The following is a 27850-nucleotide window of genomic DNA, read 5'->3' on the forward strand; positions in this document are numbered from 1 at the left end:
TGCTTTCTCGCTGGGGCTCAGCCGAGCTCTGGGGCGGCCTCACCAACGCCCCGAGGTCCCCCTGCTGTTCTCAGCTACAGGATCCCCTGTTTCCTGCTTCCCACGCCTTCCTCTTTCTTGCTTTCCTCCCCCTGTTTGGTGGAGCTCATCAAGTAACTTCCTCAGAAAGGGTTATTTAGTCGCTAAATCGCGTCCGGCTCTTCTGTGATCCAATGGACTCGCCACCAGGCTCCTCTATCCATGGGTTTCCCAGACAAGAATGCAGGAGTGGGTTGTCATTTCCTTCTCCAGGGGATCTTCCCAGCTTGAGGATCGAACCCGTGTCTCCTGTGTCTCCTGCGTTGGCAGGCAGATTGTTTACCGCTGAGCCGCCTGGGAAGCCCCCAGAAAGAGTGCAGGAATGTGAATTGTTTGAGGCCTTATCATTCTGAAAGTATCTCTCTTCTCCCCTCACTCTTTTTTTTCCCTTGAAACCTTAAATCCCACAACATTTTGTATTATAAAGGTGAACCCTGAATCTCATGATGTCTTGTCAGTGGGATTTCTGGTAGCAGGCATAAGCACCAGGACCCCCAGACTTTTTGGATTCGAAGCAACAGGGATCAGCAACCAGTAGGGTCCGGTCATACTGGATGAGGGTTTGTTGATCTCCTCGGAAGCCTCATACACACGTTTCTGATAACAGGATACCACAGGTTTGGAGATGGACTGGTGGGCTGCCTAAATCCGGGCTGCATGGCTGCCAGCCTTCACGGAGACACGGACGTCTCCACCAGCAGAGGCCCAGGAGCAGAAGAGGCTCCAGGCGCCCGCACCGCAGCCTCCATGGGTCAGTCGCCTCCAGGCCCGGTCACCTTGCCGAGGCTGCCGCCTTGTCTGTGGTACGCTGGGCCACGGCTCAGACGGCCCTTGGGTGGCATGACTGCCGGTGTAGGGCACCATGGGCACCGCAACTGGCAAAGCTCCCCTCCCTCTGGATGGATGTAGAATCCTAGCTGCACAGAGCCCACCGGTCCACCTCCACCCTCTATCATCGGGCTTCCCCGGCTGCTCAGCTGGTAAAGAATCCACCTGCAGTGCAGCAGGCCCCGCTCAATTCCTGGGTCAGGAAGATCCCCTGGAGAAGGGACAGGCTACCCACTCCAGTATTCTTGGGCTTCCCTTGTGGCTCAGCTGGTAAAAAAATCCACTTGCAATGTGGGAGACCTGAGTTTGATCCCTGGGTTGGGAAGATCCCCTGGAGGAGGGCATGGCAGCCCACGCCGGTGTTCTTGCTGGGAGGAGAATAGGGCTGCCAAGAGTCTGAGCACAGCACACTGAGAGGTTTTATCCACCGCTCTCCAGCTGTGGGAAGGCTGACGTCATTCTGACGCTGGTCCCTTGTATGTCACCTGTTGTTTCTCTCTGGACCCCTGTGTGGTGGTTTGGGGGTTTGATATTGACTTATTTGGCTGCGCTAGGCCTTACTGGCAGCATACAAGGTCTTTTGCCTTCACTGTGGCCTGAGGGACCTTTAGTTGTGGTGCGTGGCATCTAGGTCCCTGACCGGGGATAGAAACCCAGCCCTCTGAACTGGGAGCGTGGAGGCTTAGCCACTGGACTGCCAGGGAAGCCTTTCCTCTTTGTGTCCAGGGTTCTGAAATTCTACTTGGCTGTGCGTCTACTATGCATCTATTTTCGTGTTCGGATCTGGGCATTCAGTAGCTCCTTTCAGTCTGGAGACTCAGGTTTAATTTCTGTGAAAACGCCTTTTTTCTTTTGTCTTTTTTTTTGACCTCACAACTTGTGGGATCTTAGTTTCCCAACCAGCGATTGAATCCAGGCCCTTGGCAATGAAAACATGGAATCTTAAACACTGGACTGCCAGGGAATTCCCAAATTTCTGTGATCTCTGTTCCACTGTTTCTTAGATGATTTTCTTCCTTCCAGTTCTCTTTCTAGAATTCCTTTTAAGTAGATGTCAGGTCTCCGAGCCGTGTTGTGCTTACTCGCTCAGTCATGGCCCGCCAGGCTCCCCCGTCCATGGGATTCTCCAGGCAAGACTGGAGTGGGTTGCCATGCCCTCCTCCAGGGGATCTTCCCAACCCACGGACTGAACCCAGGTCTCCAGAACTGCAGGCAGATTCTTTACCAGCTGAGCTACCAGGGGAGCCTTGGGTCTGTTAGATAAGTTCTCTAATATGGTACTTTCTTCTCTTGTTTTTTTCTTATTTTTAACTATCCCCTCCAACTCTTTGCTCTACTTTCTCCAAGATTTCCTCAACCTTATCTTCCAACTCTTCTACTGAATTTTCAATTTCTATGATGGTCTTTTTAATTCCCAAGAGCTCTTGTATTCTGTAACATTCCTTCTTCAAAGCAGCTGGTTTTTGCTTCATGAATACATAATTTTCTCTTTCCTTCCTGAGGATATTAATGAAGGTTTTGTAACAGGAGGGCAAGGGGCAGGGCACAGCTTCTGAGAGAATGGCATAGCCCAAGGACAACATGAACTGATTAGAATCAAGTGGGTCCAAGACTGCAGACAAGTCCACTTTGATTAGAACTTGAACCTCGATCGGCAGGCTAAATGACACACAGAGAGGCGCCATGACAGTTCCAAGGCACTGTCGTAAGACCATGGAGCGGGCGGCGGCCCAGTTCCTGGAAATCTCCACTCCTTCCCCAAAATAACTGAAATATTCCCCCACTCATTAGTAGATGAAATTACCCAGTCTATAAAAACTAAAAACTACGCCAAAGCCTTTGACTGTGTGGATCAAAAAACTGGAAAATTCTTAAAGAGATGGGGATACCAGACCACCTGACCTGCCTCCTGAGAAATCTGTATGCAGGTCAAGGAGCAACAGTTAGAACCAGACATGGAACAATAGACTGGTTCCAAACTGGGAAAGTAGTACATTAAGGTTGTATATTGTCACCCAGCTTATTTAACTTCTATGCAGAGTACATCATTTGAAATGCCCAGATGGATGAAGTGCCAGCTGGAATCAAGATTGCCGGGAGAACTATCAATACCCTCAGATACGCAGATGACACCACCGTTATGGCAGAAAGCAAAGAGGAACTAAAGAGCCTCTTGATGAAGGTGAAAGAGGAGAGTGAAAAATTGGCTTAAAGCTCAACAGTCAAAAAACTAAGGTCATGGCATCCGGTCCCATCATTTCATGACAAATAGATGGGGAAACAATGGAAACAGTGACAGGCTTTACTTTCTTGGGCTTCAAAATCACTGCAGACGGTGACTGCTTCCAGGAAATTAAAAGATGCTTGCTCCTTGGAAGAAGAGCTATGAGCAACCTAGACAGCATATTATAAAGCATACATATTACTTTGCTGACAAAGATCGGTATGGTCAAAGCTATGGTTTTTCCAGTAGTCATGTATGGATGTGAGAGTTGGACCATAAAGAAAGGTGAGCACCAAAGAATTGATGCTTTTGAATTGTGGTGTTGGAGAAGACTCTTGAGAGTCCCTTGGACAGCAAGGAGATCAAAGCAGTCCATCCTAAGGGAAATCAGTCCTGAATATTCATTGGAAGGACAGATGCTGAAGCTGAAACGCCAATACTTTGGTCACCTGATGTGAAGAGCTGACTCCCTGGAAAAGACCCTGATGCTGGGAAAGATTGAAGGCGGGAGGAGAGGGGGATGACAAGGATGAGATGGTTGGATGGCATCACCGACTCAATGGACATGAGTTTGAGCACGCTCTGGGAGATGGTGATGGACAGGGAGGCCTGGCGTGCTGCAGTCACGGGGTCGCAAAGAGTCGGACACAACTGAGCGACTGAACTGAACTGATAAAAACTAACCAGGCCACGCTTCACGGTCTCACTCGCCCTCAGCAAGGGCCCACACTCTGTCTGTGGAGCGTGCTTCTCTCTGAATCTGAATAAATCCACTTCTTACCTATCACTTTGTCTCTCACAGAATTTTCTGTGATGAGACACCAAGAACCTGAGCTTCACTAGGTCCTGACAGCAGGTTCTGTGGGTGTCGTCCAAGTTCAAGTCCCTGCCACGTGGGTTCAATTCCCAATCTGAGGTGAACAGTTCCAGTTTTTCTAAGCCGTCTTCTCCCAGCCGTCTCTGTTTCCTCCCAGGCCCCTTTTTCCTGTTTGTTTGTCCTGATCTTCACGAGCCAAGGGTCCTTCCGACGTCTGGGTCCAGTTGAACTGGCCTAAGGGGGCTCCTGCACTGCAAGCTTTAGCACACGATGACCTGGCAGGATCTCTAGATGATCAGATTCCCTCAAGAAACCCCACGACATCCTGCCTGGAGGGCAGACCCGGTTCCCAGTGTTCTGGGCTCTGAGGGTGGGTGGTTGGGACACACCTGGGGTCTCAGCGTCCTGTAAATGGACACTGGGCCCCCCTGCTCCTGAGGGTCCCCCAGTCCAGAGACCCTCTGTGAGCCCACCCCAGGGAGGGAGCCTGAGGTGTGGGGACACCTCCTTAGGGCCACGGCAGACTCTGGATTGGACCCCACTTTACAACCACAGGACGGAAGTGCCCAGGAAGGGGAAGCAGGGTGACGTCCCTGCCTCTGAGATGACCTTGGAGATGAACAAGGTAGCGAGCGATGTAAGGAGGGGTTGGGGGCCAGCAGGGGTGGATTCCGTGTGCCCAGGAGCAGCCAGGAGTGGGGAGCTGCCCCGGACGTGGGGAGGGCTCTTCCACGCCCTCTGGGCTCTGCCCCAGGCTGCGGCCGGCCGCCGGCGGCCCTGGAAGCGCTAGCCCACACCGCCCCCTTGCGGGCACTCACGGGAGGGCCCCTGCCCGCGCCTGGCCGCCGCCGCCGCCCCGGCCGCCCTGGGCCGGGAGAGCGTCTCCGGAAGCAGGCCCGGGGCCCAGGGTCTCGTCCGCTGTGCCGGGACCCCTGCGTAGCTGTCAGATGCCCCTGAGCTCTGCCCTAGGGCGCCCGTGCTCACCTGGAACTAAATAGGGGTCCCACAGAATTTGCATTTTTGATCACTCAAGTCAAGAAACGAACTGTGGGCCCCTGGTCAGAGACTGTTCCTCCAGGTGGGTCGCCGGGGGGCCCCGGGCCTGGCGGCGGCGCGTCCAGAGGTCGGGCGGCCCGAGGGCCCTCCCAGGGCCTGTACCCGCCGCGAGGGACTGGGGGAGCGGCGAGGTCACAGACCGCATGTGGGCGGAGCGGCCGCCTCCAGCTGCCACCGCCCCTCACCCTGCGCTTCCGCAGGGGCGTCTTCCGCGGGGCCCTTCTGCAAGGGACCCGGGCCCTTCCGCAGCCGGCATCTCCTCTCTTGCCGGCCTCTCAGGGGGCGCGCAGCTGCTCAGACAGCCGTCGGGCGATCTCCGCGTCCTCCCTTCCCCTGCTTACCTGGGAACCACCCGCCGGACAAGGCGAAGGTGGCCTTGTTAGACCCCCTTCTCTGGAGCTGACGGCGGGAGAGTGGAAGCCAGGGGCGAAACGTTTACCTCAGATTGGGATGAGAACCCAGCCACAACCAACAGAACCTGGTGTCAGGACCCAGGGAAGCTCAGGTTCCTGATGCCTCATCGCAGAAAGAATTCAGTGAGAGACAAAAGTGATGGGTAAGAAGTGGATTCATTCAAGTCAGGGAGACGCACACCCCACAGACAGACTGTGGGGCCTCGCAGAGGGCCAGTGAGGTCCTGAAGTGAGGCAGGGTTAGTTTTTATAGGCTGGGTAATTTCGTATGCTAGTGAGTGGCTAACAGTTTTGCCAAGAGAACGCACTGGTCATAGCAAACACCCTCTTCCAACAACACAAGAGAAGACTCTACACATGGACATCACCAGACGGTCAACACCGAAATCAGATTGATTATATTCTTTGCAGCCAAAGATGGAGAAGCTCTACATAGTCAGCAAAAACAAGACCAGGAGCTGACTGTGGCTCAGATCATGAACTCCTTATTGCCAAATTCAGATTTAAATTGAAGAAAGTAGGGAAAACCACTAGACCATTCGGGTATGACCTAAATCAAATCCCTTGCAATTATACAGTGGAAGTGAGAAATAGATTCAAGGAATTAGACCTAATAGACACAGTGCCTGAAGAACCATGGACGGAAGTTCGTGACATTGTACAGGAGGCAGTAATCAGGACCATCCCCAAGAAAAAGAAATGCAAAAAAGCAAAATGGCTGTCTGAGGAGGCCTTACAAATAGCTGTGAATAGAAGAGAAGTAAAAGGGAAAAAAAGGAAAGATATATCCATCTGAATGCAGAGCTCCAAAGAATAACGGGGAGAAATAAGAAAGCCTTCCTTAGTGATCAGTGCAAAGAAATAGAGGAAAACAATAGAACAGGAAAGACTAGAGATCTCTTCAAGAAAATTAGAGATACCAGGGGAACATTTCATGCAAAGATGAGCACAATAAAGGACAGAAATGGTATGAACCTAACAGAAGCAGAAGATATTAAGAAGAGGTGGCAAGAATACACAGAAGAATTAACTGTACAAAAAAGATCTTCATGACCCAGATAACCATGATGGCGTGATCACTCACCTCGAGCCAGACATCCTGGGGTCCGAAGCCAAGTGGGCCTCAGGAAGCATCACTGCGAACAAAGCAGCGATGGAATTCCACCTGAGCGACTTCAAGTCCTGAAAGATGCTGCTGTGACAGTGCTGCGCTCAATATGCCAGCAAATTTGGAAGACTCAGCAGTGGCCACAGGACTGGAAAGATCAATTTTCATTCAATCCCAAAGAAATACAATGCCAAAGAATCCTCAAACTACCGCACATTTGCACTCACCTCACATGCTAGTAAAGGAACACTCAAAATTCTCCAAGCCAGGCTTCAATAGTACATGAACTGAGAACTTGCAGATGTTCAAGCAGGATTTAGAAAAGGCAGAGGAACCAGAGATCAAATTGCCAACATCCGCTGGATCATCAAAAAAGCAAGAGTTCCAGAAAAGCATCTATTTCTCCTTTATTGACTATGCCAAAGCCTTTGTGTAGATCACAACTAACTGGAAAATTCTTAGAGACGGGAATACCAGACCACCTTAGCTGCCTCCTGAGAAATCTGTATGCAGGTCAAGAAGCAACAGTTAGAACCAGACATGGAACAACAGACTGGTTCCAAATTGGGAAAGGAGTACATCAAGGCTGTATATTGTCACCCTGCTTATTTAACTTATATGTAGAGTACATCATGTGAAATGCTGGGCTGGATGAAGCACAAGCTGGAATCAAGATTGCCGGGAGAAATATCAATAACATCAGATATGCAGATGATACCACCCTTATGGCAGAAAGCAAAGAGGAACTAAAGAGCCTCTTGATGAAAGTGAAAGAGGAGAGTGAAAAAGCTGGCTTAAAACTCAACATTCAAAAAACGAAGATCATGGCATCCGGTCCCATCACTACATGGCAAATAGATGGGGAAACAATGGAAACAGTGACAGACTTCAGTTCCTTGGGTTCTAAAATCACCGTAGATGGTGACTGCAGCTATGAAATTAAAAGACACTTGCTCCTTGGAAGAAAAGCTATGACAAACCTAGATAGCATATTAAAAAGCAGAGACATTACTTTGCAGACAAAGGTCCACCTAATCAAAGTTATGGTTTCTTTCATTGATCATGTATGGATGTGAGAGCTGGCCCATAAAGAAAGCTGAGCACTGAAGAATTGATGCTTTTGAACTGTGGTGTTGGAGAAGACTCTTGAGAGTCCCTTGGACAGCAAGGAGATCAAAGCAGTCCATCCTAAGGGAAATTAATCCTGAATATTCATTGGAAGGACTGATGGTGAAGCTGAAACTCCAATGCTTTGGCCACCTGATGGGAAGAGCTGACTCATTGGAAAAACCCTGATGCTGGGAAAGACTGAAAGCAGGAGAAGGGTGGTGAGATGGTTGAATGGCATCACTGACTCTTTTGAGCAAGCTCTGGGAGTTGGTGATGGACAGGGAGGCCTGGTGAGCCGCAGTCCGTGGGATTACAGAGTCGGACACGACTGAGCTGAACTGAACTGCTGTTCAGTCACTCAGTCAATCCTGTCTGACTCTTTGCGACCATCTCATGTCCATCGAGTTGGTGATGCCATCCACCAAGGAGCTCTGGAAACCACTGGGCATGCACACAGATCCCAAGGGAAGAGATTCATCCTGAGGAAGTGAGAATACTTTACCACCAGCAGGAGGAAGAGGGCAGGCGGAGGCTGCAAAACCCAGCGTGCTTATTCGCTCAGTCACGTCCAGCTCTTTTCGACTCCATGGACTGTAGCCTGCCTGGCTCCTCTGTCCATGGGATTCTCCAGGCAAGATACTGGAGTGGGCTGCCATACCCTCCTCCAGGGGAAGAAGAATCCTTCGACCGGGGTGTCTCCTGCATTGCAGGCGGACTCTCCACTGTCTGTGGAGAAGGAAATGGCGACGCACTCCAGCACTCTTTGGAAAACCTCATGGACGGAGGAGCTTGGTGGGCTACAGTCCATGGGGTCCCAAAGAGTCGGACACGGCTGCACGGCTTCACTTTCACCTTTTCACTGTCTGAGCCAGCAGGGCAGCCCCAGAGTTGTGGTGCGTGGGCTCAGTTGCTCCGAGGGATGTAGGATCTTCCTGGACCGGGGACTGAACCAGTGTCTCCTGAATTGGCAGGGGGATTCTTTACCACTCACCCACCAGGGAAACCCCTGAGGAAGATTTTAACATGCTTATTCAAACCTACTAACCTGGTTTCTCAGATCTGTATCAGATAGTCTACGTGCTTTTTGGTGAAGCTCAAACATCAGGTAAAATTAGCCCAAAGGAAACACCCTAGAGGGGATTTAAAAGAACAGACCCCTAACTTCTGGCAAGAGGCTGGAACCTTTGCTGGGAGATTCCACAAACAATCACAGTAATTATTCCTAAGCCCACTGATCAGAACAAAACTAACGCTCGTGCCATCAAATCACACAGGAAATCCTTCACCCCCGTGAGACTGACAAGGAGGTACGAGCCTCAGTGCTATTTAAAAAGTAGTGAAATTCTTCAGTCAGTAATAAGGTCAGGAGATTTTTGAAGACTGAGGAAGGTGGGTTGTGTCATAAACTGGTGCACACGGCTCTGATTGGTTGGTCGTGAGGTCATCGAGGGTCAACATCATCCCTCTTCTGGTTTCTGCCACTCCGGGCTCTGTTTGTGGGCAGCACACAGGTTAGTTACTTCTTCCACTGGCTGGGTTTCAGTATCTGCAAAATCGCCCAGAGGACACGGCTCAGGACGTTATCTATAGTGTTTGAGAAGGAACTCAAGGTCTTTGACTTGAATGGCTAAACTATTACTATTTTGTTTTGCTTGACTGTTTTCCTCTCTCTCTACGTTTTCCCACTTCTGTGATTACATCTGTTCTTTGGGATGGGGTTGGGGGAAGGCCTAGGAGACTACAGTTCTTTCTTCTACAAACAGGAGGCGGGTGGAGAAGGCGAGGGTGGGTGTGTCCCTGGAAGGCCCGGTATGATGTGCTTGGTTACACATCATTGCTGTTATAAAGAACTTTCCAGCTCCCCAAACTTAACTCTCTTAAAACTGTGTCAGATTGCCATGGTTCGGAAAGAGTCTACACAGAATTGGATGCCTAACTTAACTGGTATTTTGAGGTTTCCGGGCATTCTCAAGAATTTAAAATGGACTTTCTATAAAATGCCACAATTAAATTACCTGTGAATAAAAGAAAGACAAGATGGCTTTTCACATTCCTCTGCCTGTATCTTCCTCCTCTGAACCTGACAGGATCTGCCTTAAACACCAGATTACATATGTCCTCTGGCCTAAGGCTGAATTGCAAGTCATAGTTAAGAATTTCTGAAAGTAACTAAGATTGAAGGCAAAAGTATAGGGCGGCAGAGGATAAGATGGTTAGATAACATCGCTGACTCACTCAATGGACATGAATCTGAGCAAACTCCAGGAGATACCGAAGGACAGGGTAGCCTGATGTGCTGCAGTCCATGGAATTGCAAGAAGAATCGGACCGAGCGACTAAACAAGAGAGTAACTGAGGACCCTTGGGTTTGCTGGAGATTTTTTTTTTGGCCACTTTACAGAATGTTGTTGCTTTCCGTCAAACATCAACAAGACTCAGCCAGGGGTCTGCCCATGTCCCCTCCCTCCTGAGCCTCCCTTCCATTGCCTTCCCCACCCCACCCTTCTAGATTGTCACAGAGCCCCTGTTTGAGTTCCCTGAGTCATACAGCAAATTCCCATCGGCTATCTGTTTTACATATGGCACTGTAAATTTCCACCTTACTCTCTCCATACATCTCATCCGCTCCCTCCTCCTGTGCTGAAGATTTCTTTTAAATACTTAAGTGAAGTAAGTAAGTAAAGTCGCTCAGTCGTGTCCGAATCTTTGCGACCCCATGGACTGTAGACTACCAGGCTCCTCCCTCGATGGGATTCTCCAGGCAAGAGTACTGGAGTGGGCTTCCATTGCCTTCTCCAGGGGATGTTCCCGATCCAGGGATTGAACCCGGGTCTCCTGCATTCCAGGCAGACGCTTTAGCCTCTGAGCCGCCAGAGAAGACATTTCAGGGCTGTGCTCAGAGCTGCTTTTCTAGGTGTGGTCCATGCGTTTCTCGCTGTGATAGCTTCTCTTGGGGAGCACGGGCTCCAGGTGAGTAGTGGCAGCTCCCAGGCTCTGGAGCACAGGCTTAATAGTTGTGGAAAGTTGCCTGGGGCCAGTGTGAGGAGCTCCACCCATGGCAAAGGTCATGAGGAAGGAGGCTTGGCATACGCAAAGGCGTGATCAAGCCTCAGGAAACCCCCTGTTCCCGAGCATCTACCCCAAAACCAGAGTCTGTTTGATGCTCTCACCTACACCTCTGACTTTACGGGGGGCTCTCCCCATCACCGTTTCTCTCGGAGAAGGAGTAAACATGCAGCTCCAAGGCAATAAAAATTCCTGGGCGTGACAAGAGCGTTTCAGCTTACGGACTCCTCTGAAGGTTATCTAGCCCACCTGTATAGGTTAGTCCGGCCACATGTGATTGTTTACAGCCTCCCAATCTGAGAGGCACGAGATGTTTTAGACTTACTAAAGGCAAATTCTTTTGGGGAGTTAGAAATTATTAGTATAGTGGGTTGGTTAGGAATTATATTAGTGAAGGGTTGTTGTGTCAATAATTGCTGCTAATTCCCTGCTCTGGGTGGGACAAGGACGTCTCAGGTCAAACCTCTCTGCTGACAGATTAGCTTGTGTGACAGGATTATCCATACTCCTGCCACATGATTGTTTACTACCTCTCAACCATAAACAGCACAGAGAGTTTTGGAGTATTTTGAGAGTCTTAATTAGCATAGGGCTTTTTCTTCTTGTTGAGTCAATGATTGCCGCCAGGCCTCCATATCCTTAGGCAACTGGGAATATATTAATCAATGTATTTGGAATATAGTAAAGGAAATATAGTAGTTTTTAAGGTTAGCAATACTAGACTTTTTGAGTTAATGGATTTTCTCTTGTGTAATAGATCACTGTACTTTGTTATAAATCACTGTGTCCTTGCTATGTAAAAATGTAACTTTATCACTATCTTAAGACTAAATAGATCTTAAGGGGAGCATTGGTGAAAGGATTTTCATTTGTTGGGCTGATGTTTGCTGCTAAATCTCCATGTTCCCTACCCTTATAATGAATATAACTAGCATATAGGAAGAAGTAAGTATTAACCTTTAAGCATATAGGAGAAATAAGCATTAACCTTTAAGATTAATCCTGTTAACCTTGGGTTAAATAAATTCCTTTCTTGATTGTAACTCACTACACCCTCACCCTATAGGAATGTAACTTTATTTGGAGGGTGGTGCCTGGTTTAAGAAAGAACACCTTTGGAAGAAATAAGTTTTTTGGTTATCAGAAAGAAAGGATCATAAAATGTCAGCAGGTCTCACTCATTGGCCAGAAGATGATGTAATATCCCTAAGACCTTTTCTATACATTTATGTGAAGCACCTGATTTTGATAAAGGTCAGGACTGCTGACCCCCGCGTGACTCTGTATTCCTCCCTATATGTAACAAAAGGTATATAAGCAAACCCCAAAATAAAGAAATCGGATCAGTTTCCGGAAAGACTGATTCCCTCATGTCATTGTTTTCTGCTCCCTGTTTTTCTGGCTGAATTCCCATCTGGAGCGTGGGTGCCCTCCAAGTCTACTTACTTGCCCCGGTATTCAAGCCCACGCGAGAAGGAGCCCAAGGAGGGGCACCTTCCGATATCCAAGTGGCACTGGTGGCCCAACGTAGATGGTGCAAATTCCTTGTCTTGGAATTTTATTGGTATCCCACGTAAACCAAGTTATTCAGCCCCTTTTTCTCTCCTACTATCTTCTGGCCGAATTCCCATCTGGTGCATGGGTACCCACCAAGCCTATTAATTTTGCCTGGGCTTCTAAGATCAGACCGGGGGGGCCTCAGTGCCTCCTCTCCTTCGGGAGAATGGGAAGACGCCTGCGGTCTGCGTAGGTGGTGATTGGTAATCCATGGAAACCAAGTTATTCAGCCTCTTTTTCTCTGCTAATCTTCTAATCCCTCTCTATCTGTAATTAAGTAAGTTATCTCCAAAGACACCTTCGAATTCCCTGGATCCACCGGGGCTGGGCCCCGGCAGAAAGTCTTAGTCACTCAGTCATGTCTGACTCTTTGCGACCCCATGGACTGCAGCCCACCAGGCTCTTCTGCCCATGGAATTCTCCAGGCAAGAATACTGGAGTGGGTTGCCATTTCCTTCTCCAGGGGACCTTCCCAACCCAGGGCTTGAACCCGGGTCTCCTGCACTGCAGGCGGAGTCTTTCCTGTCTGAGCTCCCAGGGGAGCCCCAGAGTTGTGATACACGGGCTCAGTTGCTCCCAGGCATGTGAGATCTTCCTGGACACAGATCAAACCCATGCCTCCTGCTTGGCAGGGGGATTCGTTACCACTCAGCCACCAGGGAAGCTCTTGAGGAAGATTTTAACATGCTTATTCAAACCTATCTGTTAGGGACCAAACGACGGGCTCTAGGACCTGAGTCATGTTTACCAGAAAGAGACAGGATATGCGCTCATCCTGCCTGGCCAATCATGTAACGCCAGCTACTCCTGTAACTGAGACAAAGAACTGCCTGTATATAAGCCGCCATCCTCCTTTGTTCGGGGCTCTCGACTGATTCCGCTGCGTCGGATGAGGCTTGAGCTCTAGCGCACTAGAAATAAACTTCCCTTCTTCCTTTTGCATTACTGTGGTGGACTTGTTCACTCTCGCGGTTGGATCGGAGATATGGGCTCGGAGCATAACATTTGGGGGCTCGTCCAGGATCTCCGGCCTACCGGGGAGGACAACTCTCCTGTAGAAGGGAATAATCTCGTTAGGAGTTGAGAGCTCTGAGCACCGGTGCTACCAGTGCAGAGGCCTAGATTAAGTCCGGGGCCCAGTATCGTACTGGGGAGGCATCTAGGTGTAAAGTGAAGAAGCAAGTCCAGCGTAAGGCCGGGTCCCCGGTAGCGAACCGGGAGGGCAGCTGGCACTGAGGACGTCCTGACGGTAAGACACTTGCAAGTAGAGAAGGGGTCTCTAGTGCTATCAAAGAGACTGAAAGTAATATTGAGAGTTGGAATCTGTTTGTTGTGTCATTTTTGTGACTCTGTGTGCCGGCACTGTCCGTGTGAGTCGTCTTGTCATTGTCCGTGTTCTCTGTTCCCATGGGGCAATCTACTTCTACTCTGCTGTCTCTGATGACTGACCATTTTTCTGATTTTAAGTCTAGAGCTCAGAATCTTTCGTTACTGGTGAAGAAGAGCAATCTGGTGACTTTCTGTTCCGCCGAGTGGCCCCACCTTTGACATCGGATGGCCACAAGAAGGAACCTTCAATCCCCAAATTATCCAGGCAGTTAAAGAGAGGGTGCTTACCCCTAGTCCTGCCGGGCACCCAGATCAGACTCCCTACATTCTGGTCTGGCAGGATCTAGTGAGAAACCCGCCGGAATGGCTTAAACCCTTTGTTCTCGTTCCTTCTAAACCTCCTAAACCTCCCCGTCCCTCTTCCCCGACTCCAACCTCGCTAAACCCACAGGTGCTAGTCATGAAAGCTTCTGAAGAAAAAGAAAAACAGGACGAAAAACGACCTAAGCCGGTATTCCAGGAATCTTCTTCTCTGTATCCTAATCTGATTGACCTGGAAACCGAGTTGTTCCCACCCCCGTACGTGGATCCACATCCGCCCTTGCTTCCACAGGTTCCACAAGTTTCATCGGGAGAAGCCCGGAGGAGGGCAGAGCCCTCGGCTCCTCCTAGGGAAGGGGGCCCCGCCCAGGGAACTCGGGGAAGAGCAAGGGAAATGGCCAGCGCAGCGGAAGAAGAAGGCCCGGAAATTCCCTCCTCCACTGTTCACGCGTTTCCGGTCTGGGCGGGGCCAGCCAGAGAGGGTGGAGAGCGGACATATCAGTACTGGCCCTTCTCCACTAGTGATGTGTACAATTGGAAGACTCAAACTCCCTCTTTCTCTGAGAAACCGCAGGGTCTTATTGATCTGTTAGAGTGTATCCTCTTTACTCACAACCCCACTTGGGATGATTGTCAGCAACTGTTACAGGTGCTTTTCACTACAGAGGAGCGCGAGCGGATCCTGTCAGAAGCCCGGAAGAATGTGCCAGGGGTGGATGGGAGGCCCACAATACAGCCTCACCTCATTGAAGAGGGGCTCCCCTTGGTGCGACCCAACTGGGACTTCGAACGCGCTGAAGGTAGGGAGCGTCTCCGAGTGTACCGTCAGACTCTCATGGCTGGCCTTAGAGCGGCCGCCAGAAAGCCAACTAATTTGGCCAAGGTAAATTCAGTGAGGCAAGAGCCAAATGAGAGCCCGGCAGCCTTCCTTGAAAGGATAATGGAAGCTTTTAGACAGTATACTCCTGTGGACCCACAGGCAGATGAGTCTCGAGCAGCAGTTGTGCTAGCATTTGTGAATCAGGCAGCCCCCGATATTAGGAGAAAGTTACAAAAGATAGAGAGGCTGGGTGACCAGTCCCTGCAAGATCTAGTGAGGGCGGCAGAGAGAGTTTTCAGTCATAGAGAGACCCCAGAGGGGAGAGAGGACCGCATCAGAAGGGAAGAAAGAGAATTTAGAGCTGAAGAAAACCGTAAGAACCAACAAGAGCTGGCTCAGATATTTTTCGCCAGAATTGAAAACAAAAATAGGTTCCAAAAAGGGAAAAAGCTAGACTCAAAGACTAAGGAAAAACCTGCAAGGCGCAAGCTTGAAAAAAACCAATGTGCCTTTTGTAAGGAGATTGGACATTGGAAAGATAAATGCCCCAAGAAAAACTTAAAAGAGGGGCCCCAAAATCCCAAGAACGAGACTCGCTCTCCTGACCGTCATATCCTCTACGCGGGTGAGGATAGTGACTAGGGGGGTCAGGGCTCGACGCCCCTCCCCGAGTCCTGGGTAACTATAAATGTGGAGGGGAAACTGGTTGGCTTCATGGTAGATACGAGAGCTCAATACTCAGTCTTAAACCAAAGAGACGGACCCATGTCTAAGAAAAGCAGCTGGGTGCAGGGAGCAACCGGGACTAAGCGATATGGATGGACCACAAAGCGGCATGTGAACTTGGGGGCCCACCGGGTGACCCATTCCTTTCTGGTGATACCTGAGTGTCCAGCGCCCTTGCTGGGAAGAGATTTACTCTCTAAAGTAAATGCCCAAATTCATTTAGATCATGGGCAAGTGTCAGTTTTAGATGGAATCGGGCATCCTCTTCAGGTCTTGTCTCTGGCATTAAAGGATGAATACAGACTGTACTTGCCAGAGGCCCCAGCGACAATAAGTCCTGAAGTACAGCCATGGGTTCGGAGATACCCCCAGGCCTGGGCTGAAACAGCAGGAATGGGACTGGCCAAACAGAGGCCCCCAATTATTGTGGAACTGAAAGCCAGTGCCACACCGGTGAGAGTGCGGCAGTATCCCATGAGTCAAGAGGCTCGGCAAGGAATTACTCCTCACATACAACGCCTCATAGACACTGGGGTCTTGAGAAAGTGCCGGTCCCCATGGAACACTCCCCTGCTTCCCGTAAAGAAGCCTGGGGGAACTGATTTTAGACCGGTTCAAGACCTGCGAGAAGTCAACAAATGGGTGAGTGACATTCATCCTACGGTTCCTAACCCTTATACATTGCTAAGCAGCTTCCCACCAAGCTACGTTTGGTATACTGTTTTAGATTTAAAAGATGCCTTTTTCAGTCTGCCTCTTGCCCTTGCAAGCCAAGAGATCTTCGCCTTCGAATGGCAGGAAGACGGTGGTCAGACTCCTGTGCAGCTGACGTGGACTCGCTTACCACAGGGTTTCAAAAACTCACCCACGTTGTTTAACGAGGCCTTGGATGAAGACCTCCATGAGTATCGGGTTGAACACCCTACCATTGTTTTATTACAATATGTTGATGACCTCATGCTGGCAGCGGCTACAGAGAAAGAGTGCCAAGAGGCAACAGGTGACCTTCTCCAAACCTTGGGGACTTTAGGTTACAGGGCCGGTGCCAAAAAGGCCCAGATTGCCAAGCAAGAGGTTACATACCTCGGTTATAAGATAAAACAGGCCCAGAGGTGGCTAACACAGGCTATGAAAGAAACCATCCTCCAGATCCCTGAGCCGGCCAACCCTAGACAAGTGAGAAAATTTCTGGGAATGGTGGGATATTGCCGATTATGGATCTTGGGGTTTGCAGAAAAGGCCAGGCCCCTGTATGAAGGGACCAAAGAAAACAAAGACTGGAAATGGACTGAGTCAATGAAAACGGCCTTTCAGGAGCTCAGGCGTGCCTTGCTGGAAGCTCCTGCCCTTGCCCTTCCTGACCCATCTAAGCCTTTCCAATTATTTATAGATGAAAGGCGAGGGATAGGAAAAGGGGTACTAACACAGAAGTGGGGACCTTAGAAGCGTCCCATAGCTTACCTTTCCAAGAAATTGGACCCAGTGGCAGCCGGATGGCCACCTTGCCTCCGAATCGTCGCGGCCACCGCGCTCCTAGTCCATGATGCTGATAAACTGACTTATGGACAGAGACTCTTGGTCTACACTCCTCATGCTATAGAGAGAGTTCTGAAACAACCCCCGGGTAAATGGATTTCCAATGCCCGCCTGACACACTACCAGGCCCTGCTACTTGACACCTCACGGATTCATTTTCAAATGCCCTGCACTCTAAACCCCGGCTACTCTTGCCCAATCCGGAGGGGGATAGCCCCCTCCACGATTGCGATGAGATACTGGCCGGGGTAACGGCAATACGGAAGGACGAAACAGATAACGCCACTGGATAACAGTGAGCTAATATGGTTTACAGATGGAAGCAGTTATGTGAAAGATGGACAGAGACGGGCGGGGGCTGCAGTGGTAGATGATTCTGGACAGACGATATGGGCGGAGACTCTTTCCCCAGACACCTCAGCACAAAGAGCAGAGTTAATTGCCCTGATTCAAGCATTAGAGAGAGCCAAAGGAAAAAGAATAACTATTTTTACTGACAGTCGCTATGCTTTTGGCACGGTACACATCCAGGGCCCGATATATCGGGAACGGGGTTTTTTGACAGCTGAAGGAAAAGAGATTAAAAACTTGCCAGAAATCCGTCGACTTCTGGAGGCTGTGCAGTTGCCTCGGGCTGTGTCAATAGTACATGTACCTGGACATCAAAAAGGGGACAGCCCCACGGCATGAGGAAATCGTGCCGCAGATCTGGCAGCTCGAAAAGCGGCTGATGAAGATTTTATTACTCCGGTGTTGGCGATCGGACTTCCACCCCCAGGTATGGGAACTTTGCCCCCAACCCCTGAGTATTCATCCACAGACCTTGCCTGGATCCAGGAACGTCCCAGCCTCCAACGAGGAGAGGATGGATGGTACCGAGACTCCGATGGTTACTTGATACTCCCTGCTCAGTTGGGACGGCAACTGTGTGAGCATCTACACTCGTCTACTCATCTGGGAGAGAAAAAGACTCTGATGCTTTTTCAAACTGCGCGTCTGTGATTCCCCCGGCACCAAACAACTGTGAACAACATAGTACATGCTTGTAAGGCGTGTCAACAGGTGAGGCCAGGAAAGAGACAACACGCAGGACTGAGGTATCGGGGAGAAGGGCCAGGGCAGCACTGGGAAATAGATTTCACCGAGGTAAGGCCAGGCAAGTATGGTTACCGGTACTTGTTACTGTTGGTAGATACCTTCTCAGGGTGGGTAGAAGCTTTTCCTACTAAGGGAGAAACTGCAATGGTAGTGGCTAAAAAGATTTTAGAAGAAATAGTTCCCAGGTTTGGCCTGCCAGTGACTGTTGGCTCTGATAATGGACCTGCTTTTGTGAGCCAAATAGTTCAGAGCCTTGCCCTAGCTCTGGGGACCAAATGAAAATTACATTGTAAATACAGCCCACAGAGCTCGGGGCAAGTTAAAAAAAAATGAATTGGACCCTAAAAAAAAAAAAAAACTTTAACTAAATTGGCTATAGAGACTGGCGGGGACTGGGTGACTCTCCTTCCCTTCGCCCTCTTTCGCGCACCTAATACTCCTTATCAGCTTAATCTGACCCCATTTGAAATTCTGTATGGGCGACCTCCCCCTGTATGTCCAATATTTGAAGGGAAAAAAACTTCCACCTCCTACTTTGGGACAATTCCAGGAGGCTTTGATGGCTTTGGGCAAAGTGCATTCTCGCGTCTGGAAACTGCTCCGGGAAATACATGAAGGTCAAAACAAGGGGACTATCCCCTCACATAACATCGGCCCTGGAGATTGGGTGTGGGTCAAAAGGCACCACACCAAGGACTAGAACCTAAATGGAAGGGTCCTTATGTTGTTCTTCTTACCACCCCAACTGCCCTAAAGGTCGACGGTATCGGGCCTTGGGTGCATTGCAACCACGTACGCCCAGCCACTTCAGCAGAGCAGGAAGACACTAAAAAAGAATGGGAAGCGTCTCTGCACCCGTGCAACCCCCTGAGGCTGGAGCTCCGGCGTCGTCGACAGGACCAAGGCAACTCGTCTGGACCATCTAATGGATGACCATGTTACTCTGCTCCGAAGCTGCCAGCGTGAACCCGCACCAACCCGTCAAAATCACCTGGAAACTGCAAAATGGACTAACACGTGAGATGCTTAACTCCACCACCGCAATACATCCACCAAATACTTGGTGGCCAGACTTATACCTTGACCTTAAGCCGCTGGTAAATGTACCTTGGAAGAGGGGCTACCTCCGGAATCATGCATTCTGGGCATGTCCAGGTGCACCCAGGCACAACTGGAAGATCTGTGGGGGGATACAGGACTCTTATTGTAAATCTTGGGACTATGTAACTTCTAATGATGGGTCGGAGACTCCAGGGCATAGATGGTGGGATGTAGGAAATCGGGACTTGCTTAACTTCTCATTTGTAGGACCCGTACCTCCGTACTCCGATTGGGAAAAGGATCATAACTTTGCCCAGGTAAAAATAAGGTTTAACATTGACAAAGCAAAAAAAAAAAAAAAAAAAAAAAGGCCTGGGTCAATGGGATATCATGGGGGCTTCAGACCAAAACTGACAGGTTCCCATACCAGGAATATTATAATGGGATCATTGTTGTGAGTCAAGTTTTAAAACCGGTACAAATGTATAGTATCGGTCCAAATCCCGTTGAACAGGTCCATGCAACTCTCTACCCGACAACCTCCCTACCTACATCCCAGGGACCAACAAAAGACCCAGAGGCGGGCCCCCTTGCTAAACTTGGACAAACAGATCCACTATAGAAATTAGTAAAGGCAGCTTATGCTACCTTAAATCAAACCCATCCTGAAGCAACTAAATCCTGTTGGTTATGTTACAACTTAATTCCCCCTTATTACGAGGCAGTAGGCCTCAACGCCTCTTACGACCTGGCCAACAGCACCGATCCTCCCCAATGTTGATGGGGAAAATGAAAAGTAGGCCTTACAATGAGAGAGATATGGGGAAAAGGGTTATGTATGGGCAAGATATTATCAGAGAGGTCTCCACTGTGTGCGCATGTCATTGAGCCTATGGACTTGCCCATAGCCAGGTGGCTAATACCACGGATGGGAGGATGGTGGGTCTGTTCACACACGGGGCTGACTCCATGCTTACACAGCTCAATCTTTGACCCTAAAAAAAAAATTCTGTGCTATGGTGGCTGTGATACCAAAGATACTGTATCGACCAGAAAAAGCTGTATATGATTATTGGGCCCACAAATTGACTCTTAATCAACAAAAAAGAGCTTATAAAGTTAAGAGAGAGCCCATTACTGCCATAACCATAGCAACTATGTTCGGTCTGGGAATGGCCGGGGCTGGAACTGGAATAGCAGCTCTGTCCATGCAAAGTCAAGGATTTAACTCTTTAAGAGCGCCCATAGATAAAGACATTACCCGTATAGAACAATCTATTAGTCATTTAAAATCATCTTTAACTTCACTATCTGAAGTGGTCCTGCAAAACAGGGATGGGTTGACTCTTGGTTTCAACAATCCCCTTGGCTGACTACCTTAATCTCCACCTTGCTGGGACCCCTGCTAGTACTTTTACTGATGCTTACCTTTGGCGCATGTATTATCAATAGACTTGTAGCCTTTGTAAAGGAACGCATAAATACAATGCAGCTGTTTGTGCTTCGACAACAATATCACACTGTGTCTCAGGACCGAGAGGAAGACTCCTCTATATGATCTAAGGACAGGGGGGAATGTTAGGGACCAAACGACGGGCTCTAGGACCCGAGTCACGTTTACCAGAAAGAGACAGGATATGCGCTCATCCTGCCTGGCCAATCATGTAACGCCAGCTACTCCTGTAACTGAGACAAAGAACTGCCTGTATATAAGCCGCCATCCTCCTTTGTTCGGGGCTCTCGACTGATTCCGCTGCGTCGGATGAGGCTTGAGCCCTAGCGCGCTAGAAATAAACTTTCCTTCTTGCTTTTGCATTACTGTGGTGGACTTGTTCACTCTCACGGTTGGATTGGAAATATGGGCTCGGAGCATAACACTGTCAACCTCGTTTCTCAGATCTGTATCAGGTAGTCTACATGCTTTTTGGTGAAGCTCAAACAACAGATGAAATTAGCCATAAGGAAACACCCTAGAGGGGATGTAAAAGAGCAAACCTCTAACTCCTGGCAAGAGGCTGGAACCTTTGCTGGGAGATTCCACCAGCAATCACAGTAACTATTTCTAACTCAGAACAAAACTCAGGCTTGAACACAAAAAAACCTGAGGAACCTATCCATGACTATTATAATCAATTTCAGATTACTTTTAAAGAAAATTCTGGTCTGCCTTCAGATGTCAAGTCCACTAAGGCCACCTTTAACTAACTCCAGGAACTGAGATCTTGTAGTAAGAGACCAGGATAGGGAATTCCCTAGTGGTCCAGTGGTTAGGACTCTGCCCTTCCACTGCTGGGGCACGGGTCCGATCCCTGGTCAGAAATTAAGATCCCATAAGCTGCAGGGTACAGTAAGGAAGAAAAGGATGGAATGTGAAACTAAGCCCACTCCATATTTAGTTAATTTGGCAAATCAGCTCTCTCAAACCCTAGTGTGTGTGTGTTGAGTCGCTTCCATCGTGTCCGACTATTTGCGACTCTGAGGACTATAACCCATCAGGCTCCTCTGTCCATGAGATTATCCAGGCAAGAATACTGGAATGGGTTGCCATTTTCTCCCCCAGGGGATCTTCCCGACCCACGGACGGAACCCGCATCTTTCACTTCTCCTGTGTCGGCAGGCGGGTTCTTTACCACTAGCGCCACCCGGGAAGGCCTTCGAACCCTGGAAGAGTCACCAAGAGGAGAGAGTGCTATAGTTCTTAGTCTTCCATGTCAGCGGATGAAGGCTGCTAATCCAACCCAAAATTTAAGTTTCTGCTGTAATTGCAAAGAACCAGCACACTGAAAAAAGACTGTTATAAGTTTAAGCATTTCAGGCAACTTCAGCTCTTTCACCAGTCTTTCCAACGTCCTCCTAGGAATGGGGGCTCTGAGGAGCTCCGGGGGCCCATCTCACCCTCCCTGGTAACCAGCTCAGGAAAGCCACTCTCCGGATCTGGGAGCAATGCCTCTGTGAGCCGAGTGACACCAGAGTATCCAGGTGCCCAGGCCCCTGCTGAAAAACAGACCTTGCCCGGAAGTACTAAAGGGCCCAATGAGGCATCAGTGGCCCAATGCGGGGTCTCCTCCAGGCATCAGTAGGTCCCTGCATCTGCCCTCTTCCCTTTCTCTCAGGCCCTCTGAGAGGGACACAGCCCTCTCTCCTCAGCTCCCCTGTCCCTATCAATTTATTTGGCTGAGGTTTTTTTTGGCTACACTGGATCTAGCTGTGACACATGGGGTCTTCCTTCCCTGACCAGGGATCAAACCTGCACCCTTTGTGTTGGAAGGCAGAGTCTCAACCACTGGACCTCCAAGGATGTCCCTTGGCTGAGACTTGGCAAAGTATCATGCTGAATTTCTTTCCCCTGAAAGGGGAAAGCAATTCTAGAAACTGACAATAGCCATCCAAACAGCCAACCAGGTGAATTAAATGACCCTTTGACATCTTTTATCTGGAGCTAATTCTGGAAACACTGATCACTGATCCCTATTGAATCAGCTACCAACCTCCTTATGGGCAAAATCTCCAACTGATATTGGCAAAATCCACAGTGCACTTCTCATTGAGATTTGAATAGACACCCCCCCCCCAAAAAAAAAAAAAACCCAGAATTAATCATTACCCTGTAAGAAAAGAAGTCCTTCAAGGTATAAAGCCCATAATAGAAGATTCCAAGGCTCAAGGTCTCATGACCCATGTACTAGGCCCTGCAAAATTTCTATTTTAAGAGAAAATACAAGGGCAACGATGAAGGTTTGTCCAGGAATTCCAATCAATAACAGCATTGTTTGCCCTTGATACCCTGTGGTTCCCATCCCCACCCCCACAGACTACTGACGTCTATTCCCACTGGAAGCAAACTTTTCACTCCAACTGATCTATGCAGTGACTTTTTGGCATTTCAGTTGATAAGTTTAGCCAGTGTTTGTGGCTTTCAGGGGGAAAGGATGACGATACGCACGGACAGTAAGGCCCCAGGGTTTCTTACTTTTCATAAGTCTTGAAAAGTTGCTTTGAAAGATAAAGTTTTCTGCAGGTTCTACGTTATTAGAATATACAATTTGCTTCTATGTTCACCTTCTCAGTCCTCCTTGTAGGAAGATGGCTTCCACCTGCTAAAACTTCTGGCTTTAAAGGGGTGTTGGAGAAGACTCTTGAGAGTGCCTTGGACTCTCTCTGCAAGGAGATCCAACCAGTCCATCCTAAAGGAGATCAATCCTGGGTGTTCATTGGAAGGACTGATGCTGAAGCTGAAACTCCAATACTTTGGCCACCTCATGCGAAGAGTTGATGCATTGGAAAAGACGGGATTGGGGGCAAGAGGAGAAGGGGATGACAGAAGATGGGATGGCTGGATGGCATCACCGACTCGATGGACATGAGTTTGGGTAAACTCCGGGAGTTGGTGATGGACAGGGAGGCCTGGCGTGCTGTGATTCATGGGGTCACAAAGAGTTGGACACGACTGAGCGACTGAATTGAACTGAACTGAAAGTAAAAGCGGGGCTTCCCTGCTGGCTGAGATGGTCAAGCATCTGCCTGCAATGCGGGAGACTCGGGTTTGATCCGTGGGTCGGGAAGATCCCCTGGAGAAGGAAGTGGCAATCCACTCCAGCACTCTTGCCTGGGAAATCCCATGGACAGAGGAGCCTGATAGGCTACAGTCCATGGGGTTACACAGTCGGACACGAGTGAGCAACTTCACTTTCACTTTCAAAGTGAAAGCTATGACTAACCTAGACAGCATATTAAAAACCAGAGATATTACTTTGCTGACAAAGGTCTGTCTAGTCAAAGCTATGGTTTTTCCAGTGCTCATGTATGGATGTGAGAGTTGGACCATAAAGAAAGCTGAGCGTGGAGCACTGATGCTTTCGAACTGTGGTGTTGGAGAAGACTCTTGAGATTCCCCTGGACAGCAAGGAGGTCAAACCAGTCAATCCTAAAGGAAATCAGTCCTGAATATTCATTGGAAGGACTGATGCTGAAGCTCCAATACTTTGGCCACCTGATTCGAAGAACTGACCCATTGGAAAAGACCCCAGTGGTGGGAAAAACTGAGGGCAGGAGGAGAAGGGGACGACAGAGGATTAGATGGTTGGATGGCATCCCTGACTCAATGGACATGAGTTTGAGAAAACTCTTGGAGTTGGTGATGAACAGGGAAGCCTGGTGCACTGCAGTCCATGGGGTTGCAAAGAGCGACTGAGTGACTGAACTGAACTGAAAGTCTCCACAAAGAATTGCAGTTTGCTTGAACCCAGGATGGATTTTTAGGGCACCTGATCTCAGAAAAAGGATGACATTTAGATCTGGAGAGGCTTCCTGGCATCCTTAACTCCCCCAAACCTAAAACTAAGTGCCAGTTGCAAGGTTTTCCTGGGCAAGCTGGCTCCAACTGAAATTGGGTTCCAAATTTCTGATGGCTTTGCCCTTGTATGCTTTATTAAGACAAAGCAAGCCTAATTAAGGGATCAAGATGACACAGCTTTTGATACCTTAAAGGAAAGTGTATTGAGACAACCTTCCCCTGAGCATCCTAATTACCAGCTTTGTTTGTCCTTTTTGTATGTGGGAGAGAAGGAAATGTCTGTGGGATCCTCACCCCAAAACATGGGGACTGCCATCGGCCCATCAGGTATTACAGCTGACAGCTGGACCCTGTGGCGCGGGGACACCCCCTTGCCTCAGAGTCATTCTTGCCACTGCCTTTCTGCTCTAAGCCACCCTCTACATAATCATGGGATCCTTTTTAACCTTCTCCATACCCATGCCACAGAAGCCCTCCAGAATCCTCATCACACTGACAAAGTGCGTGCCTACCTCCCCTGTCTCCCCTCCCAAAATGCAACCCAGGGAAACCTGCTCCGGCTGCTCCCCTCTTGAACTGCCTAATGGCTTCCTGGAGACTTGGCAGATGGGATGCTCTTCAACATTGTAAACACCCAATTGCTTCTACTAAAAATATCCAGGCTCTAGTAGAGCAATTTTTGCAGTCTCAGGAGAGGAAGGCCTTAAACATGCTGCACTGCAAGCTGGAAGCTGCTTCTATTGGAAAAGACACCTCCAGAAGGACGCTTTTCAGGTTCACTGGAAAAGCCCTTATCAGGGGCTGCTAAGCCACCCTCGTGCCACCAAGCTCCAGGGAATAGACTCTGGGATAAAAGAAAGCATCAGTTCTGACTAGGCCTGCACACTCTCGGTGACCTGAGGTAGGTTTCCTGGAGCTGCAGCTGATGGTATCCGATGGCACAGCTTTCACAAGATGTCCAGACCAGGCCTCTTAGAAAGTTCAGAGTTCACAGAAGTCTGTCTCATCCAGACTATAAACTGACTCAGGATTTTCACGCAAATTCGTAGTCTTTGAATTTGTAACCCACAGGCTGTATTCTTTGATAAAACAAGTAGCTCCAGTCTTTTGAGGTAAAGATACTATTTAATTGCTCCGTGTTTCTTCCCCTGCAGTCATCCCAAAGAGCTCGTTTAGTTTCTGCAGTTTTGAGTGTGCCCTTGCTGAACTCACTACCCTAATAAACAGATTTTAGATGAGAAATACCTGAGAGATCTCCTTCCCACCCATCCTTGTCACTACAATGTAACACAATAGGTTTCTAATCTGTGCACTTTCCCTCTGACATGGGACACAGCACCTAGGAAAGGTCCTTCCTGGTATCAAGGGGCAAAAGGCCAAAAGACGAACAACAGCCCTGACTGCTGAGCAGCCGTGCTGTCAGAGAGACACTGAGCAGAGGGGGAAGTGACGAAGACTGATAAAAGGAAACCTGCTGAAATGGAGTCAGGAAGATAGAACGGGAAGCCCACACACGTGGAGCACTTCACAGCACTGCAGGCAGATGTGGGAGACAGCCTGGGCCTGGCCGCAGACCAGACAGGGAGCACCACCGGGAGCCCGGCCAGAGGAGGGCACGGGGCCCAGCTGAGCGATAAGCCAGAGGAGGGCACAGAATCCCAGCTGAGCGATTTCAAACCCTGGAAGACGATGCTATGAAAGTGTGTAGCATTCACACACTAAAGTGCACTCAATATGCCGGCAAATTTGGAAAACTCAGCAGTGGCCAGAGGACTGGAAAAGCTCAGCTTTCATTCCAATCCCAAAGAAAGGCAATGCCAAAGAATGCTCCGACTACTGCACAACTGCACTCATCTCACATGCTAGTAAAGCAATGCTCAACAATCTCCAAGCCAGGCTTAAGCAATACATGAACCGTGAACTTCCAGATGTTCAAGCTGGTTTTAGAAAAGGCAGAGGAACCAGAGATCAAATTGCCAACATCCACTGGATCATCGAAAAAGCAAGAGAGTTCCAGAAAAACATCTATTTCTGCTTTACTGACGATGCCAAAGTCTTTGACTGTGTGGATCACAATAAACTGGAAAATTCTGAAAGAGATGGGAATACCAGACCGCCTGACCTGCCTCTTGAGAAACCTGGATGCAGGTCAGGAAGCAACAGTTAGAAGTGGACATAGAACAACAGATTGGTTCCAAATAGGAAAACGAGTGCGTCAAGGCTGTATATTGTTACCCTGCTTATTTAACTTCTATGCAGAGTACATCATGAGAAACGCTGGACTGGAAGAAACACAAGCTGGAATCAAGATTGCCGGGAGAAATATCAATAACCTCAGATATGCAGATGACACCACCCTTATGGCAGAAAGTGAAGAGGAATTAAAGAGCCTCTTGATGAAAGTGAAAGAGGAGAGTGAAAAAGTTGGCTTAAAGCTCAACATTCAGAAAAAGAAGATCATGGCATCCGGTCCCATCACTTCATGGGAAATAGATGGGGAAACACTAGAAACAGTGTCAGACTTTATTTTTTTGGGCTCCAAAATCCCTGCAGATGGTGACTGCAGCCATGAAATTAAAAGATGCTTACTCCTTGGAAGGAAACTTATGACCAACCTAGATAGTATATTCAAAAGCAGAGACATTACTTTGCCGACTAAGGTCCGTCTAGTCAAGGCTATGGTTTTTCCAGTGGTCATGTATGGATGTGAGAGTTGGACTGTGAAGAAGGCTGAGGGCTGAAGAATTGATGCTTTTGAACTGTGCTGTTGGAGAAGACTCTTGAGAGTGCCTCGGACTGCAAGGAGATCCAACCAGTCCATCCTAAAGGAGATCAGTCCTGGGTGTTCTTTGGAAGGAATGATACTAAAGCTGAAACTCCAGTACTTTGGCCACCTCATGCAAAGAACTGACTCATTGGAAAAGACCCCAATGCTGGGAGGGATTGGGGGCAGGAAGAGAAGGGGACGGCAGAGGATGAGATGGTTGGATGGCATCAGCAACTCAATGGACATGAGTTTGGGTAAACTCTGGGAGTTGGTGATGGATAGGGAGGCCTGGCGTGCTGCGCTTCATGGAATTGCAAAGAGTTGGACACTACTGAGCGACTGAACTGAACTGAACTGGTCATAAACCACCTCAATAAAGCAAATGTCATAATAAAATGAGTAATATGAATGTTTTGGTTTCGCAGCACATAGAAAAGTCGTGTTTACACTGTGCTATAGTGGCTCAGACGGTAAAGCATCTGCCTGCAATGTGGGAGACCCAGGTTCGATCCTTGCATTGGGAAGATCCCCTGGAGAAGGAAATGGCAACCTACTCCAGCATTCTTGCCTGGAGAATCCCATGGACAGAGGAGTCTGGTGGGCCACAGTCCATGGGGTAGTAAAGAGTTGGACAGGACTGAGGGCGGAGCCTGGTGGGCTGC

At 49.0% G+C, this 27850-nt stretch overlaps 1 protein-coding gene across 1 annotated transcript; it reads left to right on the forward strand.

Annotated features, from left to right (window-relative positions):
• The first annotated feature begins 735 nt into the window (after positions 1 to 735).
• On the forward strand, positions 736 to 19909 carry LOC138081887 (uncharacterized). The gene is given in 8 exon segments (XM_068974992.1): positions 736 to 829; positions 4702 to 4883; positions 5204 to 5373; positions 14200 to 14389; positions 14482 to 17173; positions 17176 to 17267; positions 17269 to 17767; positions 19854 to 19909. Coding segments are annotated over 8 exon segments (3975 nt in total).
• The last annotated feature ends 7941 nt before the right edge of the window (positions 19910 to 27850 follow it).

Source organism: Capricornis sumatraensis, chromosome 7 (genome assembly GCF_032405125.1).
Source record: "Capricornis sumatraensis isolate serow.1 chromosome 7, serow.2, whole genome shotgun sequence".
In the NCBI taxonomy this organism is placed as follows: domain Eukaryota; kingdom Metazoa; phylum Chordata; class Mammalia; order Artiodactyla; family Bovidae; genus Capricornis; species Capricornis sumatraensis.